At 52.8% G+C, this 22,204-nt stretch overlaps 1 protein-coding gene across 1 annotated transcript; it reads right to left on the bottom strand.

Annotated features, from left to right (window-relative positions):
* Nucleotides 1-7,232: 7,232 nt before the first annotated feature.
* On the bottom strand, nt 7,233-21,794 carry adamts5 (ADAM metallopeptidase with thrombospondin type 1 motif, 5 (aggrecanase-2)). The gene is made up of 8 exons (XM_066705797.1): nt 20,200-21,794; nt 16,663-16,795; nt 12,809-12,976; nt 11,390-11,673; nt 10,449-10,632; nt 10,180-10,355; nt 9,709-9,884; nt 7,233-9,550 (listed from the first exon to the last, which is right to left on the bottom strand). Exons 1-8 carry the CDS (start codon nt 21,325-21,327, stop codon nt 8,995-8,997), a joined length of 2,805 nt encoding a protein of 934 aa, XP_066561894.1. The 5' UTR covers nt 21,328-21,794; the 3' UTR covers nt 7,233-8,994.
* Between the last annotated feature and the right edge of the window lie 410 nt (nt 21,795-22,204).

Here is a 22,204-nt window from a genome sequence, read left to right on the forward strand (position 1 = left end):
TTTAGATTAAAGCCTGTACTTAATGCAAACATGCAGTAAAGTATTTAGTGTAAAACACACACACACAGACACCCACACTCTCTCACTCACTCACTCTTACACATGCACACACACACACTCACACATGAACACACATAAACACACACTCACAAACAGATACACACACAGAGAGGGAGGGGAGGCATTGTGGACCAGTGGTTGTGAATGTCAAAGTGCACGTTGTCTGTCTGTGAATAGAGGATAATTCACAACACGTCCAGCAGGTGGGGCTGTAACTCCACTACAGCGTCTGTCCAGGAGGCAGCCGGTCCTCAGACAGCCGGGCAGCGATGAACAGCCTGGTGCGAGTGGACAGTCTGGGGCGAGTAGACAGTCTGGGGCGAGTGGACAGTCTGGGGTGAGTGGACAGTCTGGGGCTAGTGGACAGCCGGGGGCGAGTGGACAGCCGGGGGCGAGTGGACAGCCGGGTCTGGGGAATTGACGCAGAGAGATTCGGATACAGAGGGTGTGCAGGGGCCCCGCTTTGGTCCTGGAGGGGCTGCAATCCTGCAGGTTTATAGGTCTCTCTCAAAAGTTGCCAGCTTGAGAAATGAAGACACTGGGCTGCAGTGCTGCTCTCGGTGCCAGTGCAGGCGTGGCGAGGTCTCAGGGGGGTTCAGGACGACCTGAAGGCAAGTCTGGCCCAGTGGGTGGAGATGAATACAACATGGTGCTTCACAGATCCTGATAGAACATGAGTGTGTGGATGCAGACTTGACATACGTGTATCTGTGACTGAGGCCTGGCATGGGGGTAAGACACTGGTGCGGACGGGGGAGAGGGACGTTTCTACTCTGTCCGTTTGCATCCAGTTTAGTTTCTGCCTTTATGGATCTTGGCTGTCATATGTAGATATCAGCGCTTCAGGGTGACTCTCTGTGAAATGCTATCTGTTTACTCACGACCCAGCCTTTTAAGCAGAACATATATGTGTGTGTGCATGCATAGGCTCATTAAATGGACAGTGTCCTGCTCTGTTGTGGTCAGACACAGATACGCATCTCCATCAGCCCACGTCTTCCTCTCGTTTCATTGGTCATTTCATTTCATTTTGAACACACCTGAAATCTAACACACACACTGCATCTAACAGAATGGAACTCGTTTTGATTCCACGACGCACTGCTGTCGTACGACGATGCCGGCCTCTGTGTGAGGGGACAGGGAGGCACGCTCCATTTTTCCCGAATCTCCGACTTGGAAGACACACAACAGACGAGCAGGCAGAGTGCCTTCAGAGGCTTCCTGCAGGACAGTCAGACGACGCTGAAAACCAGCGAGAGTGGTGGAGCTGCCGGAAAATACAGTGTCCACTAAGAATACACAGAGCCGAGGCCGAGACCACTTTTTACCTGGATTTCAGTTCGGATGAGTAAATGCTATTTGCCTTTCCTGGCCCTCTGTGAACAGAAGAGGCAGCCGGTTATTTATTTCCTATGCTTTTCAAAGCGCACGATGTGCTGTACAGAAGCAGCGCTGACGAGGGGTCAGGGTTTGTTTCTTGCAGGCTGTCTGGTTTCTGCGTCCAGTGAAAGGGGTGTTGTGTCTGTGTGGCAGGAGCGCGCGGCACTCACAGTTGATGCTGTGTGCTTACTGCCCGCGGGGCGCAGGCTGTGACATCTCGCAGGATTTACACTGTACTTATGTGTCTACCCTTTTTTCCTCATTATATCATAGGATGGCGAATAATAGTATTAAAATGGAGTCATTCAATGTCAGAGCGCTTACCTCCCCAATTAAAAGGATGGGAGTGCTTGAAAGAGGAAAGATCATGTCAGTGGCCTTTCTCCAGGAAACACACCTAACTGAGCTAGAACACGAGACACGTAGACGTGAAAACAGAAACGAGGGGCTGCTGTATTAATCCACAAAGACGTGCCGTTTCAAATAATGACTTCTAATGCTATAAGAATGGCAGGTAAATATTAATGTAAGGATTGTTGGTGGGGAGGAGCACCAAATGAGGACTCCCCTCTGTACTGCTCTGTTGCTGGCAGAGCACTCTACCGGAAAAGATACCACAGCTGCCTCTAACACAGCCCTCGCCCCTAACCTGGACAAATCAAACATGTCCGAAGCTGTTCGAGCTGGAGTGAAGAGCGGGCCTGTGCGGTGTCTGGAGGCAGCTACACATCTCTGAAAGCGATGACACATTGTGTTCTTCTACACACCCCTCTTGCTCAAGATTGGGGCACTTTTTACTTTCTGAAAGGATGCTGGAGAAAGTATTCCTGTGCAACTGGCAATACACTACCTTCAGATCACACGCCATTGTATCTTTCCATGAGTAACTGTAACCTTCCCTGTAAAAGCCCCCGCAGGAGACTAGACCCCTCTATTTGAGCCAACCCTATGACATTTGTAGATCAAAACTAAGAGAGAGTCTCTTATTTAATGACACTCCAGATATTTCGATCTCTATGCTATGGGACACTGAGGAAGTTGCATTAAGAGAATTGATGTCATGCACTAAAGCTCAGAAGGAAGAAGCACATAAAGCTCTGCTGTTGGAGACACAAAATGCTTAATTAGAAAAAATACACACAGAGACTAAGACAGCGGACGTTTTCTCCTTATTGACTAAACGCAGAGAGCTGAACACTCTCTCAAAAGAAGAAACGGGATATCTAAAGAGGCTCACTAAACATGGCTATTGTGAAGGAGGGGACACACCAGGCGAACTGCTGGCTTAGACATTAAAACAAGACAGGAACGAAATACAAGTCAAGGGGTGAGAACTAGCAAAGGTGACATCACACACCATCAAAATGGCATCAACAAAACTCTTCATGACTCTTATTCCAGACTTTACAGCGCAGACTCTAGCTCTGGTCATTCTAGTGTAAGATCTGGCCTGATAAGCTTTCATCGCAGGTCTCCCAGGAAGCCAGAGATGTATCAGACTCTCCATTTCCACTGGCTGTAAGAAAAACAACTGAAGAACACGGAGTGAGCTGTGCTGGACGGTTTTACACACGGGGTCTATAAACAGTCCTCAGAGGAACTCTCCCCATTATGAACAAAACTGTATCGGTTATTCATAAAGAGCAGAGGAAGCCTCTGCAATACAGCTCATACACCAGTCTCTTCACTTAATTCGGACCTAAAAGTGTTCTGCACAGTACTGGCAGGAAGACTGGAGGCTGTCCTTCTAGCGACAATGAAAGAGGATCATCCTAAAGCGCCAGCTGTCAGGTAATCGACGTTTGCTTAATATTATGAACCTTTTCGCCCTGGAACAGAGGAGACTACGTGGGGACTTGATCCAAGTCTTCAAAATCATGAAAGGCATTGACCACATCAAACCAGAGGAGCTTTTCCAGATCAGCAGGGACACACGCACCCGGGGACACAAATGGAAATTGGGCTTCAAGGCATTCAGGACAGAAAACAGAATTTACTAACTTCTGAGGAACTGAAATCTCAGTGTGGTCTATCCCCTAAGGGTTTCTTCAGAGAGGCACAGGTAGTTCATTGTATGAATAATAAAACTAACCTTCATGGATCATCCCTTCTCTCAATTGGAATATCAATTCTCCAGGCACAGATAAAATATTGTCCAAAATGTATAACATACTGATCGACAGGAGGAGTCTAGCTTTTGAGGATATGATCCAAAAATGGTCTCCTTGCTTATCCGTAGGCGAGGATCTCTCTTTCGACTCTGTGAAGACATGTGGGTTCATGCTCATGCCAACACTATGTGTAGTAGATGGAAGGAGATGCAGTTTCATTTCACCCCAATTCAAATGAATAAGATTGTTAATAACCACCCGGATTGCCAAACTCCCTGAGAGTTTCTTGTTGGGCCTTTCTACCAATCTTCAAATTGACACGTATCAAAATAACCTCCTTAAATGTATAAGCTTGGCAGCTAAAAGATCTATTCTTCTTTCCTGGAAGAATCGTGAAGCACTGCCAATTAGGGTCTGGATTCATATATGTGGGAGTGATATATATTTTTTATGTTCTGTGTTAGATAGATGTATGTGCATGTATGTGTGTATATGTGTATGTGTTTGTTCATGTGTGTGTGTACATGTATATTTGCCTGTCATTGTTAAAATCTTGAATAATAATAATAAAAAGAGTTGTTAGTTTGCAAGTTTTTAAATCGTTGCTTTCTTCCCTTGTTTGTCTGTAAGTCTACATTGCTGCTCTTGTGCCGCCTGCTGCCTCTTCAGTGCGTCTGTCTGGACAGCTGCGTGACTTACAGCGCTCTGGTCTGAGAAGAGCGCGTTATAAATCAGATGCATTATTGTAATATTGTGAACGAGGAGGTAAAGAAACGGGAGTAGTTTGCAAGAAATGGAGAGGCTCTGTACTTTGTGCAGTTTTAACAGATCCAATGTCCTGGATGGACAACTTTTTGGATGACAGACTACAAATGACATGTCGGATCCAGTGGCAGCAGCTTTACATGTATGTGTTTCTACACAGCCTAGAATGTAGCTATAAAGTAGAAGCAGCGTCTTTTATCTGTGATTGTATCTGATGGGTAATAGAGTCCAGCTGGCAGCACTAATATGGGCTGAAATAGTCGGCCCTAATTAACCAATAGAGCCCTGAGTTGTATGTTTTCCCAAGAACAGGACGCTGTGTCCTTAATAGCAAAATGAACAATTTTAAACATCCTCCCGGTACGCTCCAATACAGTGGTGGAGCTGCTCTCCACGGGGCTGCCCTGGCCTCGGAGCGGCGTCTTCACCTGCAACTGGCGCAGCAGACTTGGCACTGGTTCGGCAGGGCGCATGTAGATCTCTGCACCCCGTGGAGTCACGCCCTCTTCTCCCAGCCGAATTGCCAGTGATCAGGAGGGAGAGGGCCACCGTCCTGCTGCTCGCCCCCAGGTGGTTTCACTGAAAATGGCATTTCTGCTGGCCTGTGGTGAGCTGCATGCACTGTAGGTGTTCCCATCTGGCGACGGGTCCGGGGTCGCGCTCCGGCCTCACCCTGCCTGCCTTCCATCTAAGATCCTGTCCCCCTTCCATGTAAACTCGCTGGTGGAGTTGATGCCCATTCATCCTCCGCCTTCTCCTCCGAAGAGGACGGGTGACTGCCCCTGCTTTTCCCGGTCAGGGCTTTGCGGCATTACATGGCTTGCACTGGGGGGAGCCGCGCTACGGACCAGCTCTTAGTGTATTACGCGGCGCGGACGCCAGGACAGGCTGTCTCTACACACCGGCTGTGGACACAATCGCTATGGCCTACGAATCAGCCATTGCAGTGCCGAACACCTGGCGGCGCTCCACTCGAGGCATGGCTGCATCGTGGGCGTTCTTTCAAGGTGCCCCTCTTCCTGATATCTGCGCTGCGGCGAGCTGGCCTTCGTTTGCTTCTACCGACTGGATGTGACGGGCCCGGCTCCCTCGGTAGGACATCAATAGAAGCTACCTCTGCCCCTGGCCTCCCGTCCAGTGTCAGCGGTCAATCCCTGCTCCCCCCTAGTGTTTCGTCAGCAGTGTGGAGGTCAGTGCGGTCAGGGCTCTGGACTCTGGAGCACAGGGGTGTGGGATCAGTCCCAGGTGGGGGGCGCTGCTTTCGTACCCTTGAGCAAGAGACTTTCCCTAGATTGCTCCAGTTCAAACCCAGCTGGATAAATGGGTAAGTGTTTATAATTTTTTTTAGCAATTGTAAATCACCCTGGGTGTCTGCTAAGAAATGTTATAATAATGGTACAACCAATGGACAACCACTGGAATCCTGAGGTACATTTGCCTGAGGCGAACCAGCATCCACACACACTGTGAGGAGGAAGCCTGTGAGAACGGCTGGACCGCGACAAGCCACTGCAGTGGAGGACAGGCGCTGTGGAAACTGGTGCACGCGTGTCACGGTTTCAGAGGGCTGGTCCTCGGGGCTGTCAGTGTCTCACAGGGGGGTGACCGTAACCGGGAGGAGTTCGCTCGGCACAGACTGAGCTGGCGTTGTTTGGTTAACTTGTCCATACTGATCACCCTTGAGTGACACTAACTCCCCCAGTCCTGCCTCTGCCTGCATCCAATACACTATTAACAGATTAAAAGGGCAAACCACTGACAGGGCATTGACAGAGTGATGTGTTGGAAAGCTGCTGTCTGCCCTGCCTTTATAAACACAGGAACCTGCAGAACAAGGCGTTGTGGGCCAGGTGGCATTACCCCTGAAACACTGAGGGAGAGAGAGGACAGGAGAGCTCGAGTCACAGGCAGCGCAGTTATAAACGCAGCGTTGTTATGATCGGTGCACAGAGCAGCTGGATGAAATGTTAACCCTGTGCGCGCCATCGCACCGACACAAGAGAGAGATGAATAAAATATATACACATTTATATTTATATGGAAGACACGAGAGAGAAAAGAAACATCATTTTCTTAAAAAACACTAAAAAAGGAAGACAGATCTGCACAATTGGTATTCTTGTTAAATAATCATCATCATAAAAATAGTCATGGCAATAAATAATCTCGTCACATCGTTTTCACATACCAGTTGTACAAACAATAAATTATCATCTCAGTGCTGTGTTTCTGTCTCCCCTCGCCCGTGCCCCCGTCTGCGACAGTCCTGGAGACTGGGGCTGCGCGGCAGTGAGCCCGGGAGAAAGACACGCTACGAAACTGCACACACACACTACAGCCCCGGACTGCGGTCCGCAACGCTAACACACACCCTGCACACTCTGATGTGCAACTAGGGCAACTCGACTGTTCCTGCAGAAAGCCTCTGGCGGCTCTGTCAGCCAGTCCTCCTGGGTGCGTTAGTGTGCGTGTGACTAGGTGTGAGTGAGTGAGTGTGTGTATGTGTACTCCCCTGTTAGATGGACAGTGTGTCTGTGTGTTAGTGTGTGTGTGAAGTGGATAGTCATGCCTGTGCTGTGCTGTGTTGTGTTGAGTTGTGCTGTGTTGTGTTGAGTTGTGCTGTGTTGAGTTGTGCTGTGCTGTGCTGTGTTGAGTTGTGCTGTGTTGAGTTGTGCTGTGTTGTGTTGAGTTGTGCTGTGTTGTGTTGAGTTGTGCTGTGCTGTGCTGTGTTGTGTTGAGTTGTGCTGTGTTGAGTTGTGCTGTGCTGTGCTGTGTTGAGTTGTGCTGTGCTGTGCTGTGCTGTGTTGAGTTGAGTTGTGCTGTGTTGTGTTGAGTTGTGCTGTGTTGTGCTGTACTGTGCTGTGTTGAGTTGAGTTGTGCTGTGTTGTGTTGAGTTGTGCTGTGCTGTGTGAGTTGTGCTGTGCTGTGCTGTGCTGTGTTGAGTTGAGTTGTGCTGTGTTGAGTTGTGCTGTGTTGTGCTGTGTTGTGCTGTGTTGTGTTGTGTTGTGTTGTGCTGTGTTGAGTTGAGTTGTGCTGTGCTGTGTTGAGTTGTGCTGTGCTGTGCTGTGTTGAGTTGAGTTGTGCTGTGTTGAGTTGTGCTGTGCTGTGCTGTGTTGTGTTGAGTTGTGCTGTGCTGTGTTGTGCTGTGCTGTGCTGTGCTGTGTTGAGTTGAGTTGTGCTGTGCTGTGCTGTGCTGTGCTGTGCTGTGTTGTGTTGTGCTGTGTTGAGTTGTGCTGTGTTGTGTTGAGTTGTGCTGTGTTGAGTTGTGCTGTGTTGTGTTGAGTTGTGCTGTGTTGAGTTGTGCTGTGTTGTGTTGAGTTGTGCTGTGTTGTGTTGAGTTGTGCTGTGCTGTGCTGTGTTGAGTTGTGCTGTGTTGTGTTGAGTTGTGCTGTGCTGTGCTGTGTTGTGTTGAGTTGTGCTGTGTTGAGTTGTGCTGTGTTGTGTTGAGTTGTGCTGTGCTGTGTTGTGTTGAGTTGTGCTGTGCTGTGCTGTGTTGTGTTGAGTTGTGCTGTGCTGTGTTGTGTTGAGTTGTGCTGTGCTGTGCTGTGTTGTGTTGTGCTGTGTTGAGTTGTGCTGTGCTGTGTTGTGTTGAGTTGTGCTGTGCTGTGCTGTGCTGTGTTGTGTTGAGTTGTGCTGTGTTGTGTTGTGCTGTGTTGAGTTGTGCTGTGTTGTGTTGAGTTGTGCTGTGCTGTGTTGTGTTGTGCTGTGTTGAGTTGTGCTGTGTTGTGTTGAGTTGTGCTGTGCTGTGTTGTGTTGTGCTGTGTTGAGTTGTGCTGTGTTGTGTTGAGTTGTGTTGTGCTGTGTTGAGTTGTGCTGTGCTGTGTTGAGTTGTGCTGTGCTGTGCTGTGCTGTGTTGAGTTGAGTTGTGCTGTGCTGTGTTGAGTTGTGCTGTGCTGTATTGCACTGTGCTGCGTCGTGTTGCGAGAGGTGAGGGGCAGAGGGCCGAGTGTGCTGTCTGTCTGGTGTCTCCTCTCCCAGTCTCCACCTGGCTGTCTCTGCAGGGATCCAGGGCACACATTGTCTTACGCTAACACTGCGGGACTGCCAGACAGACAGACAGACAGACAGACAGATGGACGGACAGACAGACAGACAGATGAACACGAGGAGGCAGGAGCCTCTCAGTGAACAGAGCGTCCAGACCCCTATCTGTTGGGGGGCGGGGGGCACACACTGCGCTGTCCCAGTGCACGGGGAGCAGGTCAGCCCCTCTTGATTTGGACCGGTGAGTGCCACGTCCTCGCTGTCTCCAGGGTGTCGCCCTCGTGTGCCCACCTGCTCCTCTCACCTCTCACCTCTCACCTTAGCCCACCAGCCCGTGTCTGTCTCTGCGCCGAGGGACACATTCATGACTCCCACACAGCCAGGGACGGCTCAGTCCTTCATCAGCAGCTTGGCTTCCAAAACGAAAAAGTCAAGTGTGACATCTGAGCCCCGGTTGAGACCCAGCGTGGGGCGCGGTGTGTGGAGCGGGGCTGGGCAGCAGGCAGGTGGGTGGACAGGACGCCGACACAACACATTCACATCGTAACAACAAAACAACAGACATTCATAATAATAATCATAATGACAATAATTGTTAATAATTACAATAACAATTATAATAATATCTGTAATAACAATAGTAACTGTATAGTACAAAAGCGAGTCCAGGTGTGTGTGTGTGTCTCAGTCCTCAGCACTTCTTGAGCTGGCAGTGTTTGAAGGCGGAGGGCCGGCTGGGCAGTGGGCATCCCTTTGCCAGCCGGCCCTGCCCGTCCCTGCACTGCACTGTGCGCGTCTGCCAGCCCGCGTCGCAGCTCCGGGAGCAGGCGTGCCAGGGTCCGGCCACCCACTGCGGGGACTTGGGCGCGGGTGCGTGTGTGGGCGCGGGCGCGGGCGAGGACTGCGCCACCTTCTTGGGCACAAAGAAGCTGTAGCGCACGTCCAGGGGCTGGTGCGCGTCGGTGGCCAGGATCTGCACGGTGAGCGCGTCGCGCAGCGCCCCCGGGCCCATGCTGTGCAGGTAGTCATCCCGCTGGCTCCAGCCGCTGTAGTTGAGCACGGTGCCGTTCAGAGGGATGATGGTCTCGGATGTGGAGATCATGAACTTGCCGTTCAGCAGGTACTCGCCCCCCGGGCGGCGCAGCGCCAGGTAGGCTGTGTAGCGCGTCTCATCCCGGGGCTTGTGCTGCCGGACCTTGATGTGTGTGGCACCCTCGGGGATCTTCACCACGTCCGTGTAGCCCTTACTGAGGAGGGGAGAGAGAGGGGTGAGCTATGTCTCTTTAGGGGACATCAGTCATGCAGCCGGGGGGATGCGCTGCTCGTATGGGACACTCACTTGGGCGTATTGTGTTCATGTATATTTATATTGCATTGTGTTCATTTGGAAGTGTCCAGCTCGTACCTCCTCTTAGTGAAGTTGCCGATCACCCGGACGCAGCTGGTGCTGTCCCCCCCACACACGCCGCACTTGTCAAACTGCAGCTTGGAGCCGATGATCCCGTCGCAGCCTGTCCGGATGCACTTCCCCCGCACGCACACAGAGTTACTGTGGGGACGACACTCTGTCCCATCGATCACCTGGGAGGACGAGAGGAGAGACAGAGAGAGACAGAGAGACAGAGAGAAACAGAGAGACAGAGAGAAACAGAGAGACAGTGAGACAGAGAGACAGAGAGAGATGGAGTGAGTGGTTACTGTGGGGACGACACACCATCCCATATATCACCTGGGGGAAGACAGACATACAGATGGTGAGACAGAAGGACAGAGAGGGACAGAGAGAAACAGAAAGGGACAAAGTGAGACAGAGAGCGACAGACAAATAGGCTGACAGAGAGAGACAGACAGGCACAGAGAGATCTAAGTGGCTCACCCTCTGTGCGAACACCACGTAGTAGCCCGTGCCCTTGGCTCGGCAGGTCAGCTTGCACACGTCTGCTGGCAGCACCCCCGCGTACTTGGGCCCCCACTCCACAAACGTCTTCACCCCCTTTGGGTCGGTCTGGTACCCGTTACGGGCTTCACACTGCTCCTGACGGAAACTCTTACCTGAGAGAGAGAGAGGAGTTTGTGTAACATACTCTGTGTGTGAGAGTGTGAGTGTGTGTGTGTGTGTGTGTGTGTGCGTGAGTGTGTACTTACTGTGGGGGGGGCAGGGGGTGACGCTGCAGGAGCGGTAGATGGCTCTCTTGCCAGTGCAGAAGCGGCCGTTGTTGCGCGGGGGGGGGTTGTTGCACTGGCGCTCAGCGAACTGCACGCCCCCCCCACACGTCCGGGAGCACTGCCCCCACGAGCCCCAGGAGCTCCAGCTGCCATGATTGGAGGCCTGAGAGAGAGGGAGAGAGAGAGAGAGAGACGTTACTCAGAGGCCTGCACAGTGTGCGGATGGGGGCAGTATTACCCCCCCAGCAGGACTGTGGCCCCTGAGCACGGACCAGAGGGACTGTGTCAGGCTGAGGGCTCAGCGGTGTGGGGGGGAGGCAATGCCAGAGGGAGATGGGTGAGCGGGTAGGGACTGGGGGTCACAGGACACAGGGCACAGGGCAGCACTGAGGCGGCTGTGGTTCAGCCACGTCCCACCAGGGGGCAGCCTGAACAAGAACCTCTGCTGGGAGAGAGGTTCAGCCAAAGAGATCCTCCTCCCAGTCTCCCACCCCGGGCTCATCCTGCCTGTTTTACATCATGACGCCTCTATAAGGAAAAGACACAGCGTGGCTGAAGTGTCATCCGGGAAAGAAATATGGGGTGTGTAGTGTGGTGAACTGTGTTAAAAACACAGTAAGGTGTAGTGTGTTGTAGCTTGGTAAATTATAGTTTACCATAGTCAAAAATATGGTTACAAATGGTGAAGTGTAGTCTGGTGCACCATGAAAAATACATGTTAAAATGTATTATGGTGTAACAAATTAAATATATGGTAGAAACATGGTAAAATCATCATAAACTCCACTGCTGTTGTGTACATGTGGACCTGTGTCTGGAAAACCACGAACTGATGGCTGACTTCGGACAACAACAAGAAAAACAACAGACAAGGACAACGACAGCCATCGGCACAAGCCTGGGCACGGCGCGGGACTCACCGAGTAGTGCTTCTTGCGCGTCTTGTCCACACACTTGCCGTGCAGACAGATGCGGCCCTTCCCACAGGGAGTCCCCTCCACTGCCGGCAGCTTCTTGGTGAGGCACACCATCTGGCCCTGGCGGATCACGGCGCACCACAGCCGGGCACACACGTCCATCCCCGGGCACATGGTGTACTCCGGCCCGAACGCCAGCTTGCACTGCCGGATGGCATCGTAGCTCTGGCCCGGCAGCTCCTCGGGCCCCAGGATGGGCTGCCGCGGGAGGTCCAGGAGACACTCCGCTGTGGGAGAGGAGAGAGAGAGGAGAGACAAAGGAGAGAGGATAGAAGAGACCAAGAAAGAGAGAGGGAAAGGTAGGAAGGAAAGAAGATCATAAGAGTCAGAGTCTGAAGACAGCTCCTTTTACACCGATCAGTCATAACATGACCACCTGCCTAATATTGTGTAGGTCCCCCTTTTGCCGCCAAAACAGCCCTGACCCGTCGAGGCATGGACTCCACTAGACCTCTGAAGGTGTGCTGTGGTATCTGGCACCAAGACGTCAGCAGCAGATCCTTTAAGTCCTGTAAGTTGCGAGGTGGGGCCTCCATGGATCGGACTTGTTTGTCCAGCACATCCCACAGATGCTCGATCGGATTGATCTTGTGATTCATCAGACCAGGCCACCTTCCTCCATTGCTTCGTGGTCCAGTTCTGATGCTCACATGTCCATTGTAGGTGCTTTCGGCAGTGGACAGGGGTCAGCATGGGCACCCTGACTGGTCTGCGGCTACGCAGCCCCAGACGCAACAAACTGCGATGCACTGTGTGTTCTGACACCTTTCTATCAGAACCAGCATTCACTTTTTCAGCAGTTTGAGCTACAGTAGCTCGTCTGTTGGATCAGACCACACGGGCCAGCCTTCGCTCCACACGTGCATCAATGAGCCTTGGCCGCCCATGACCCTGTCGCCGGTTCACCGCTTTTCCTTCCTTGCACCACTTTTGACAGGTACTGACCACTGCAGACCGGGAACACCCCACAAGAGCTGCAGTTTTGAAGATGCTGTGACCCAGTCGTCTAGCCATCACAATGTGGCCCTTGTCAAAGTCGCTCAGATCCTTACGCTGCCCATTTTTCCTGCTTCTAACACATCAACTTTGAGGACATAATGTTCACTTGCTGCCTAATATATCCCACCCACTGACAGGTGCCATGATAACGAGATTATCAGTGTTATTCACTTCACCCGTCAGTGGTCAGAATGATATGGCTGATCGGTGTATAATACACTATAAGTTTTGAATCACACAAGTGGCCCAAGATACAGTAAGCACAATGCCTTCCCACTCGTCTCCTCCTTTATCTCTCTCTATCCCCTCTTCAACACATCTGTCACCCTCTCACCCCCTCTCTCCATCTCCCCTTCCTCTCACCATTGCCGTCGTCAAAGAAGTCGGTGATGGTGGCTGATGTACAGCGGCTCCAGGGCTTGGAGGCGTCGATGCTGGTCAGGATGGAGGACATGAGCCTCTTGTCCTCGCTGGAGCTGAAGTTCTCCTCGCAGAACTTGGAGTCGTCGTGGGAGAGACCCAGCAGGTGACCTGTCCACAAACACACAGAGGAGCACATTAATGAGCTGCTGACGAACAGGACAGGAACAGGTAAAGCACCTCTAACGCACAGCGATGGAACACACACACACACACTGACACACTCTCTCTCTCTCTCTTACACACACACACATAGTTAACATACTGAGCATGTCCTACTGAGAGACTGAGGAACTGAACCTTTTCACCCTGGAACAGAGGAGACTACGTGGGGACTTGATCCAAGTCTTCACAATCATGAAAGGCATCGACCACATCAAACCAGAGGAGCTTTTCCAGATCAGCAGGGACACACGCACCCGGGGCACAAATGGAAATTGGGCTTCAAGACATTCAAGACAGAAAACAGGAGACACTTCTTCACACAGAGAGGCGTCACAATCTGAACAAACTCCCCAGCGATGTGGCTGAAGAGACAATTTGGGAACATTCAAAAACAGACCGGATAGGATCCTTGATCACTTAGTTATTAAAGGACACCAAACGAGCACGATGGGGTGAATGGCCTCCTCTCCATTGGACACTGTCTTATGCTCTCATGTTCTTATAACTTACACACACACACATTAGTATGCTACTGAAGAGGAAGGAACACAATTAATAAAAAGAGAGAAAATAGCCATGAAAAAGCCATTAAACATTTCCAGTAAAGACTGTCCATGTGATGTCTGTTTTTATTGCGGAGAGGTCAGGCATTTTTAGGTTAATGTTTTGATCTCAGGTTTTAAAAGCAGTCTTTCATTTGCAGTTAATCTATAGTGTAATGCCACAGGCTCTGCAGTTTCCATTACAGCGCCAGGGCCCTGCCAGCACCGTGCCCCACAGAGACGCTGAGCAGAGACGCCAGCGCAGGCAGACGTGGCACACAGCGCCGTGGGCCCAGGGTACATCACTCCTCCTCCTGCCGATGTGTGATGTGCCAGTCTAGCACAGTGCATCTCAGAGTAGAACCGTCTGGTGCAGAGGTGCTGTTAAAAGCTTCGATGGGAAACACCAGCGAATACAAAGCAGGAGGGGAACACGCTGTTTAAGAAAGAGGATCTGAAGCTATTCACTCGTTCCCCTGCTCCCCTGCAACCCAGCCCGGTCCCCTGCATCTGAGCTCCTCTGACACGCTGTGGGAGACTGAACCAAGGCCTCCAGCACAGCTAGCGCCCAGACAACACATATACAGCTAATTATATCGAGAAGTCAAGTAAAAGCTGCAGTTAACACCTGTGCAAATAAAGCACTGCCGTCACCAGAGGCCACGGGGAGAGAAGCTCACGCACTCATCTCGCCGGGCAACGATCACGTATGGCTGTGACGCACGCTGGGGTGACGCACTCCTGCGCACCTATATCTCCTCCTCAAAGCGTGTTGTTGCTCCTCCAGGTGGGCTCACACTTGCTTTAATCTCCCCAGAGCCCGGGGTCTAGGGGTCAAATAACATCGCAGAGGTCCAAGCTGAAAGATGCTCGGTATGCTTCCGAGAGCAGACTTTCATGGCTGGTGTGGCTGAAAAGGATAAACACTGCAGAGACGCGTCCAGGGCGGAGATAACAGCCCGGCATGCGGTTCCAGAGCAGGAGGATCAAACGGGACAGAGGGCAGCCCGAGGTCGGCTGAGGTCACATTCTTCACAGCCTTCCCAGTAGAGATAACTGTGATTTCAGATTGTTTATCTTGGAGCGGACAGCGTTTCCCAGCATGCAACACACTTCACTGGCCACCTGCCAAGTAGAGTTTGCTTACATGAAAGTCACCGACAGAGCTCAGCACAGCCCCGCCACCTAAACAAGACAGCCAGGAGAGAGAGAGTGAGAGAGAGAGAGAGAATCTCTAGCGTTGCTCTTCTCCATTTCTACTCTGAGAGTCTGAGGGTCATTTTCCGTGCTGGGAGTGTGTCCACTGTGGCCCCAGTCCTGACCCACAGCCACAACAGAGCGCACACCGCCTGGCTGGACGACCACCGAAGACCTTCTGCTGCAAAACCGCAGGTCAGTTTGGTCTCAATGAAAACGAAACCACAAGAACAACAAACAGCTCTCACACACTCTGCTGTCAATCTGCCCCTGAGCAGCAGGAGAGACATACGGGCCAAGCTGGGGAGCTTTGCCCAGTGAATATCCCTCTGAGGGAACTGTCCCAACAGCGATGCGAGGCCCTGAGACAGCCAGGGCAGCAAGGCTTCTGCGTTTACACAGGAATGGGCTTCAATCCAGTTGACTGTGCAGCGAGAGTGTGGCACGGGGGCACGGAGGATTCCAGACAGAGGGTCCTGTGACACAGTGAAGGAGGGGGTAGCGTCCAGTCCTGACCCAGCACACCTGGGACCCAGGAGAGGACGGGCAGACGGGCCACTGAGGGACAGGCTCTAGGACCGGTGTGGGGACAGACATGTCCCGGGTCACCAGGATACGCCTGCGTCAGAAACAGTTGCACGCATGTTGTGTGTGTCTGTGTGTGAATCTGGCTGGTCCAGCACTGACTCACAGGTGGGCAGTGCCAGTCTGTAATCTCGCTCCACACAGACCCACATGAGAACCGCCTGCTAATGGGATAATCATAGCCTGGCTCGCTGCACAACTCCAACTCTCCACAGAGAGCCGGCTGGCGGCAGAGCGCTCTGGAGCTCAGCTCAGTGTGTTATCTGAGCCCGGGGGCGCTCTGTGAAGCTGAGGGTTAGGGAGGAAGGTGTTGGGAGAGGGCTGAGAGAGAGAGAGAGAGAGAGAGAGAGAGAGAAAGGGCCTGGGGGCTCCGGGGGCTTCCTTCCTCTCAGCTCACAGCGGGCTGCTCTGTTCCTTCAACACAACCCATCCACTCGCCTCCGAGGGGTTGGGGGATCCTCCCTGCGCCTGCGTTCACTCACTCTCTGGCTCTCGCACCTGCAGGGCTCTGTGTCTCCGGGGAGCTCAGTCAACGCCTCGCTGGGGGCTGCACACACACACACACACACACACACACACACACACACACACCGAGCCACTGAAGGGCAGAGGAGGCAGAGGTGTCCGTATCACATCACAGTGCTGAGCTATAGCAGCCACGACGAAGGTCGAGCGGCTGTGTACCGGAATAGTGCAGAGCAGCAGCTCAGTGCGGAGGACACAGGAAGCGCTGTCTGGCTGAGGGACACTGGTGGAGCAGACGGTGCTGACGGTGTGGTTTCGACAGACTGCAGCTCAACCCTCTGGTGCAGGAGTGGGAGACCCGAGTCTCAGCGGAGAGGGAGGGCCCTGTCTGCTGCTTGACTGATGGAGCCCTGACTCTTGTGGCTGAAGCACAGAAAGCTCTGGCTTGGAGAAGTGCAACAGCAGGAGAAGGAAGAAAGAAGGCCGGCCCGGGACAGAGGAGACTCTTTCACAAAGCACGCTGCAGACACCCGGTGCGATCCTGCCCGTGTGAGCCTTGGACGAGGCTTCCCCCAGCCAGCAAGACGTTTTGTGTGTGATTGTGTTGTCTTGAGTTGTGTTTAGTCAGCATCATGGAGCTGACGTTTTAGAAATTCTCCTCACAATGGAGGCGGGCAGCGTGCCATGCTGTGTGTCTGTGGACCAATGGTCAGGATCAACTCAGCCAAGCACAGAAACAGAAGCGCAGTGCCGACCAGACTCGAGACACCCTCACTCTGCACACAAAGCACACTGAGACACTCGTGTCTGCCACACAGACACGCACACCCCTGCACGGCGTACCGATCTCGTGGGCCACGGTGAAGGCGGCGTGCAGCCCGTCGTCCTCGATGATGGCGCAGCTCCTCTCGGGCGAGCAGATGGTGCCCACGTCAGCCATGCCCAGCGTGTCGCAGGAGTGGTGTCCGCACAGGTCCTGCAGGGACACAGACAGACAGAGAGAGAACACGGGTCAGCACAGTGTCTAGTCCAATTCTCAACGCTGGGCGCACACCCTGCAGGAAGTGCTACTGCTACACCAAAGAGTCCACTGTCCCAGAGATACAGGGTACACAAGCTGTTGTTCACAGCACACAATCTCCACTGCGCAACACCGCACACAACCCTATAGTTCTGCTCTGAAGATGTTGAAACTTGTGTCAGAAGCGGCGTTTGCGGATGAATAACTGAGCAGGGCAGCAGGAGCAGAGCAGGGCCCCTGTGACCCCATGGCCACATCTCCAACCACACACACACCTCAGTCACGCAAACAAACACACTCACAGTGGAGCTGTGTGACGGGACTCATCACACACGCCGGGCTGACACTACACAGCCAGGGAATGTAAGCGAATGTATTTGTAGTGTGTACACGGCACATATTTCAGGCTGAGCACATGGGCCGTCCTCTCACACTAACACACCTGGCAGCGGGAGCACGCCTGGCTGCAGAGAGTATAAACAAGCCATAACATTTAATTCAGACACCTGGGAGGGGGAGAGAGCAGGCCAGTTGGGGAGGTATGTAGGTCAGGAGAGCATGAGAAAAACTGAAGACGGGAGAAAACAGGCAAACATCACCGATCAACACACTGCACACTCACACTACGAGCACACGTAAATGCCGTACACACAAACACACACATACACACAAGTACAGTGGTCCTTCACACATGCAGAAAGCCAGCAGGTCAACTTCCTGCATCCTGGTGTCAAGGAAGAGTCAAGGAACACCAAAACAGGAGAAACTAAAGGGACATGGAACTCAAAGAGCGCTTTAAACATGGATCCCTGCCCTGCGCCCTGTCCCTATAGGGGCGAGGGAGACGGGACTGGACAGGAGGGACACAGGGGGAGGTCAGCGCATCTCTTCAGTGACAGAGCTGTGTGTGTAGAGCCGCCCACGGGGCCCCTGCAGCCTGGCGTGAAAGACCGAGGATTGAGGATCTTCACATGCAGCGTGTGAGGAAGCGGGGCTGACATGTGGAAACACACAGAGTGTCTTAAGTGCCACGTTTTACAGACCTACATACACAACTGCACAACTGGACACATGGAGAACCACTGACTCAACACAACTGCACAAGTGCAGGCCCACACACACGCTGACACGCACAACAGCACCACCGCTGACCCACGCAGCCACCCAACCGCTGACCCACACTGCTCTGCAGCTCGGACATGGCAGAAAGCTGTTCAGACAGTGTGGATGGATGGCCTTGAGCTATATTTAGCTACAGTCAGTGTGTCAGTTTGTTTATGTGTGTCAGTGGGTCACTGGGTCTGTGTGTCAGTGTCTGTGCGTGTCAGTGTGTCAGTTTATTTATGTGTGTCATTGCATCAGTTTGTCTGTGTCAGTATGTTTGTGTGAGTCAGTGTGTCAGCATGTTTGTGTGAGTCAGTGTGTTAGTTTGTCTGTGTGTGTCAGTGCGTCAGTTTGTTTATGTGTGTCATTGCGTCAGTTTGTGTGTGTCAGTGCGTCAGTTTGTCTGTGTGTCAGAGTGTCAGTATGTTTGTGTGAATCAGTGTATCAGTTTGTCAGTGTCTGTGCATGTCAGTGTGTCAGCTTTTTTATGTGTGTCATTGTGTCACTTTGTCTGTGTGTGTCAGTGTTTGTGCGTGTCAGTGTGTCAGTGTGTCTGTGCTGTGGACCACATGAATCCAAGCCAGCTGGGCCCAGGTGCTCTGACTCTCTGGGACTCTTGGGTTCAGAGCTGATGACTGTAAAGTGCTAGACTGATTGAGAGTCACAGCTTTCCTCCTGCCTGGGTGTGTTTTATTTTGCAAGGGCTTTGCTAGTTCAGTCCAGGACAGCAGGGAGCCCAGATGAGACAAAGCCACATTAGACACTGAACTTCCCTCTCGGGGATGGATGTCTCTCTCACGCAGACACAGCACGCACTCACGACGCACTGTGGGTTCCTGCCTGGCACAGTCGAGGCACTATTCCCCTGGGCGGTGAAGCGAGCCGGTCCGCCGCCCCTCCACACACAACAACGGCATTGTCCTGCGAGAAACAAAAGCGAGGCCGAGGGCACTCATGCGTCCAGTCATCCAGTGATATAACAGCTAATAACCCGGAAGAGAGGCGCTCAATAGTGATATTGTCCGGCGTCTCCACAGGCACTCTGTTGGGCAGCACACGTGTGCAGAGCGCACGCCCCCCAGGCCACCAGGCAGCGTGACAGCCAGCCTGGGCAGACCTGCGGAGATCGATTTGTACTGACAGACACACACAGAACCAGGCAATCAGACAGGCACAGACACCCCACCTCCACAGAAAAACACCCCACATAACATACCTTTCAGAAAGAAAAGAAAAAGTATTTCTGAAATGAAAATAAACACACTAGTAGTGCCCTGCCCAGGCCTGGGTCTGCAGCGCCAGCCAGTGCCCCTGCAGACGAGCGCAGGTGTGCGAGACAGCTGTGTGGAAACACTGCAAGGTGGGCGCGTTGAAAGACTGCCAGGCCCTTCCAGCCAACCCTAATATGTGCAAACCACTTCAAATGAGAAATGAAACCAATATGCACACAAGAAAGGAAAGAAAACAAACAAAAACATGTTCTCTCTCTCTCTCTCTCTCTCTCTCTCTCTCACACACGCATATTTGTTGGTTAATAATATGTAGGAATTTGGTATATGCAGTATTATTATTAAAGCTAGCGCCGATAGCCAAATAGCGCATAACTATTCTGCATCAAAACACGCAAACACGAGATGAATAAAACACCACCAAAGTGTAGTGATGGAGGAAGAGAAGCCAAAATGTTTTCTGTTGTTTTTGCCTTTTAAATGCGAGCAGCTGTGCAGTGGCCCGCAAACGGGAGCGCTGCCCAGAAACACACGGGTAGGAAGCGGCGTCAGGGTTGTCGGGGGAGAGAGAGAGAGAGAGAGAGAGAGAGAGAGAAGCCTTACAATGATAATATGATGCATTTTATAGAGAGAGAGAGAGTGGTAGAGAAAAATAAGGAGAAACGGGTGGTTTTAGAGCGGATTGGTGTTTTGAATGGATGCACTAGCTGGCGTTTACTGCCGCCTCGCTGCTTGCTGCGGGACTACACACCCGGCGCACACAGGAGCAGCGGCGCCGGACAGCTCCCTGTACTGAAACCAGCGCCAGGGTGGGCTGTGGGCACAGAGGCACGTTTCCAAACACCACGGGAAACACGTGGAAATAGGTAACAGATACAGATATGTACAGCGTGTTAATGACATCCCTACAGAAGCGTACGCATGGGCAGTGTACCTGCTAAAGCCTCGGCACAGAGAACTGTTCGCTAAACAACAACAACACGTGCACGCCACGCAATCAGCCGCAGCTGCCCGGGAGATGCCTACCTGCTGGGTGAACAGGATGGCTGCGTCGTGGTGCTGCTGGTGGTCGTCATCCAGCTTGTTCTGCTGGTTCTGCCACTTGCAGAAGCTCTTCAGGGTGGCGGCGGCGTTCTTGCTGACCTCCAGCCCCTTCTCCTTGTCCGTCACCACGACCACCTTGACCACGTACAGCCGGATGGGGTTCTCGATGCTGGCGTGCCCGTACAGCTTGGAGGCGATGGAGGCCAGCGTGAGCAGGTAGTGCTGCAGGTCCTTGCCGTACTTCTTGGACATGGACTCGTCCGCCACCAGCAGCAGCTCCACATGCCTGGCCCGGGACACCGAGCGGCGAGACCTCTGGCGCCCCGGGGGGCTGTGGGGCACCACCTGGGGGAGCCCCCACTGCTGCTGCTCGCTGCCTGTCCTCTCTTCGTGCCCATGAACCCGAGCTTGACCCCAGCGACCCGCTCTCTCCGCAGCCCTGTTATGCGTCCTCGCACCGCCCCTGGTGCCACAGCTCTCCCGCCCGGGCAGGGCTTCAAAGAGGAAGCTCTCCCGGGTGTAGAGGTGCAGTGCCCGGTCCCTGCCCGCCTCTGCCCGGTACACCTCGTCCTCATGTCCCTTGGCCCTGAGCAGGGGTCTGATGGTGTACCGGGCGTGTTTCACAGCGAAGAAGCCCTCCATGCCCCCGCACAGGTTGAACAGAGCCAGCGACTCGGGCCGCGAGTCCACGGTGCCACGGTAAACGCACTCCTTGTGCGGTGGCGCCCGGTGCCCGCTGGCCCCCCGCAGCGCGTCCTGATACTGCGCGCTGAAGTGCGGGGACAGCAGGGACTCGTCCCTCTCCATATCCAACAAGAACCTCTTCCCGTCCGCGTAAAGGATGAAGCCGATCTTGCCACCACCGTGGTAGATCTGGTCGATGTTTTGCACCACGCCATGCCTCCTCCTCTGACTGTGTGCCCGCCCATGGGGGGGCAGCTCGGCGGCAGGTGGAGAAGCGGTGCCCGCTGCCAGGCTGGAGTTGGTGGCGTCCGAGCGGATCTCCAGGGCGCAGAGCAGCAGAAACTTGAACAGCAGCATGCTCTCTCTGGCCGAGAAAACGCAACAGAGGGATGTCATCTTCAGTGCCCACAGGAACCGGCGGTGCATATAAATACTGTGCTGCAATATTGACCCTCGATCAAAATAGGATGAATATCTTTATTATTAATAATACCAATAATTTAGAAAAATAACTTAGAAAATTATATGAAGCAGGTCTGGTTTGGTCGCACATTGCCTCTTGATACTTAGACTCCCTCGGAAAAGTATAAAAAGACGAAAAAACAAAGACATTGGAGACAGAAAAGAAACCGAGAGGGAGAAAGAGAGAGAAGACGGAGAAAGAGACAGAGAGCAGGCAGGGGCTGCACTGAACTTTTCAAACAAAACACAAAGTTTCCACTTAAAAGCACTAGAGAAAAAAAGTCCTGCCCCCTCGCTCTCTCCCTCCCTCTCTCTCTCCCTCTCTCTCTCCCTCCCTCTCTCTCTCCGGCTCTGCGGTCTTGTCTGTATAAATCAAAGCCGAGGCGAGCGCTGCAGAGGATCCCGGTCCCGAGCAGGGAGAGAGCAGAGCGCAGTCTGGGGATGCCAGGCTGGACAATGCATTTATAGAGCAATGACATTCCTGCCTCCACTACTTCACCAGTTGGTCACAGCAGAGAGAGAGAGAGAGAGAGAGAGAGAGAGAGAGAGAGAGAGAGAGAGAGAGAGAGAGAGAGAGAGAGAGAGAGAGAGAGAGGAGAGAGAGAGAGAGACATTCCAAACAGATAACCACTCCTACAATTTCTTCTTTTACTCCGAGACACACACACACACACAGGGTGGGGGAAACACTGATGTTTGGTTTGGAAATGTGGAATCAGGGAAGCGTACCTCCCATCTATTTAAAGGGAAGAGAAACCCCGAGGCGCTCCTCCTGCCCGGCGGACAGGGCGGCGCTGCGGAGAGGCGCGGCGGGTCACGGTGTGTCGTCCCGGCTGCGCTG

The sequence above is a fragment of the Amia ocellicauda genome, chromosome 6 (genome assembly GCF_036373705.1).
Source record: "Amia ocellicauda isolate fAmiCal2 chromosome 6, fAmiCal2.hap1, whole genome shotgun sequence".
Classification (NCBI taxonomy): Eukaryota; Metazoa; Chordata; class Actinopteri; order Amiiformes; family Amiidae; genus Amia; species Amia ocellicauda.

Excerpts from the sequence above, each read along its gene's own strand:
- adamts5 (XM_066705797.1), bottom strand. The coding sequence starts at position 21,327 with ATGCACCGCCGGTTCCTGTGGGCACTGAAGATGACATCCCTCTGTTGC. Across the intron at positions 16,796-20,199 it reads CCATCCTGTTCACCCAGCAG|GACCTGTGCGGACACCACTC; the intron begins GTAGGCATCTCC and ends GTGTCCCTGCAG. Across the intron at positions 9,551-9,708 it reads GGCAACTTCACTAAGAGGAG|TAAGGGCTACACGGACGTGG; the intron begins GTACGAGCTGGA and ends TCCCCTCCTCAG.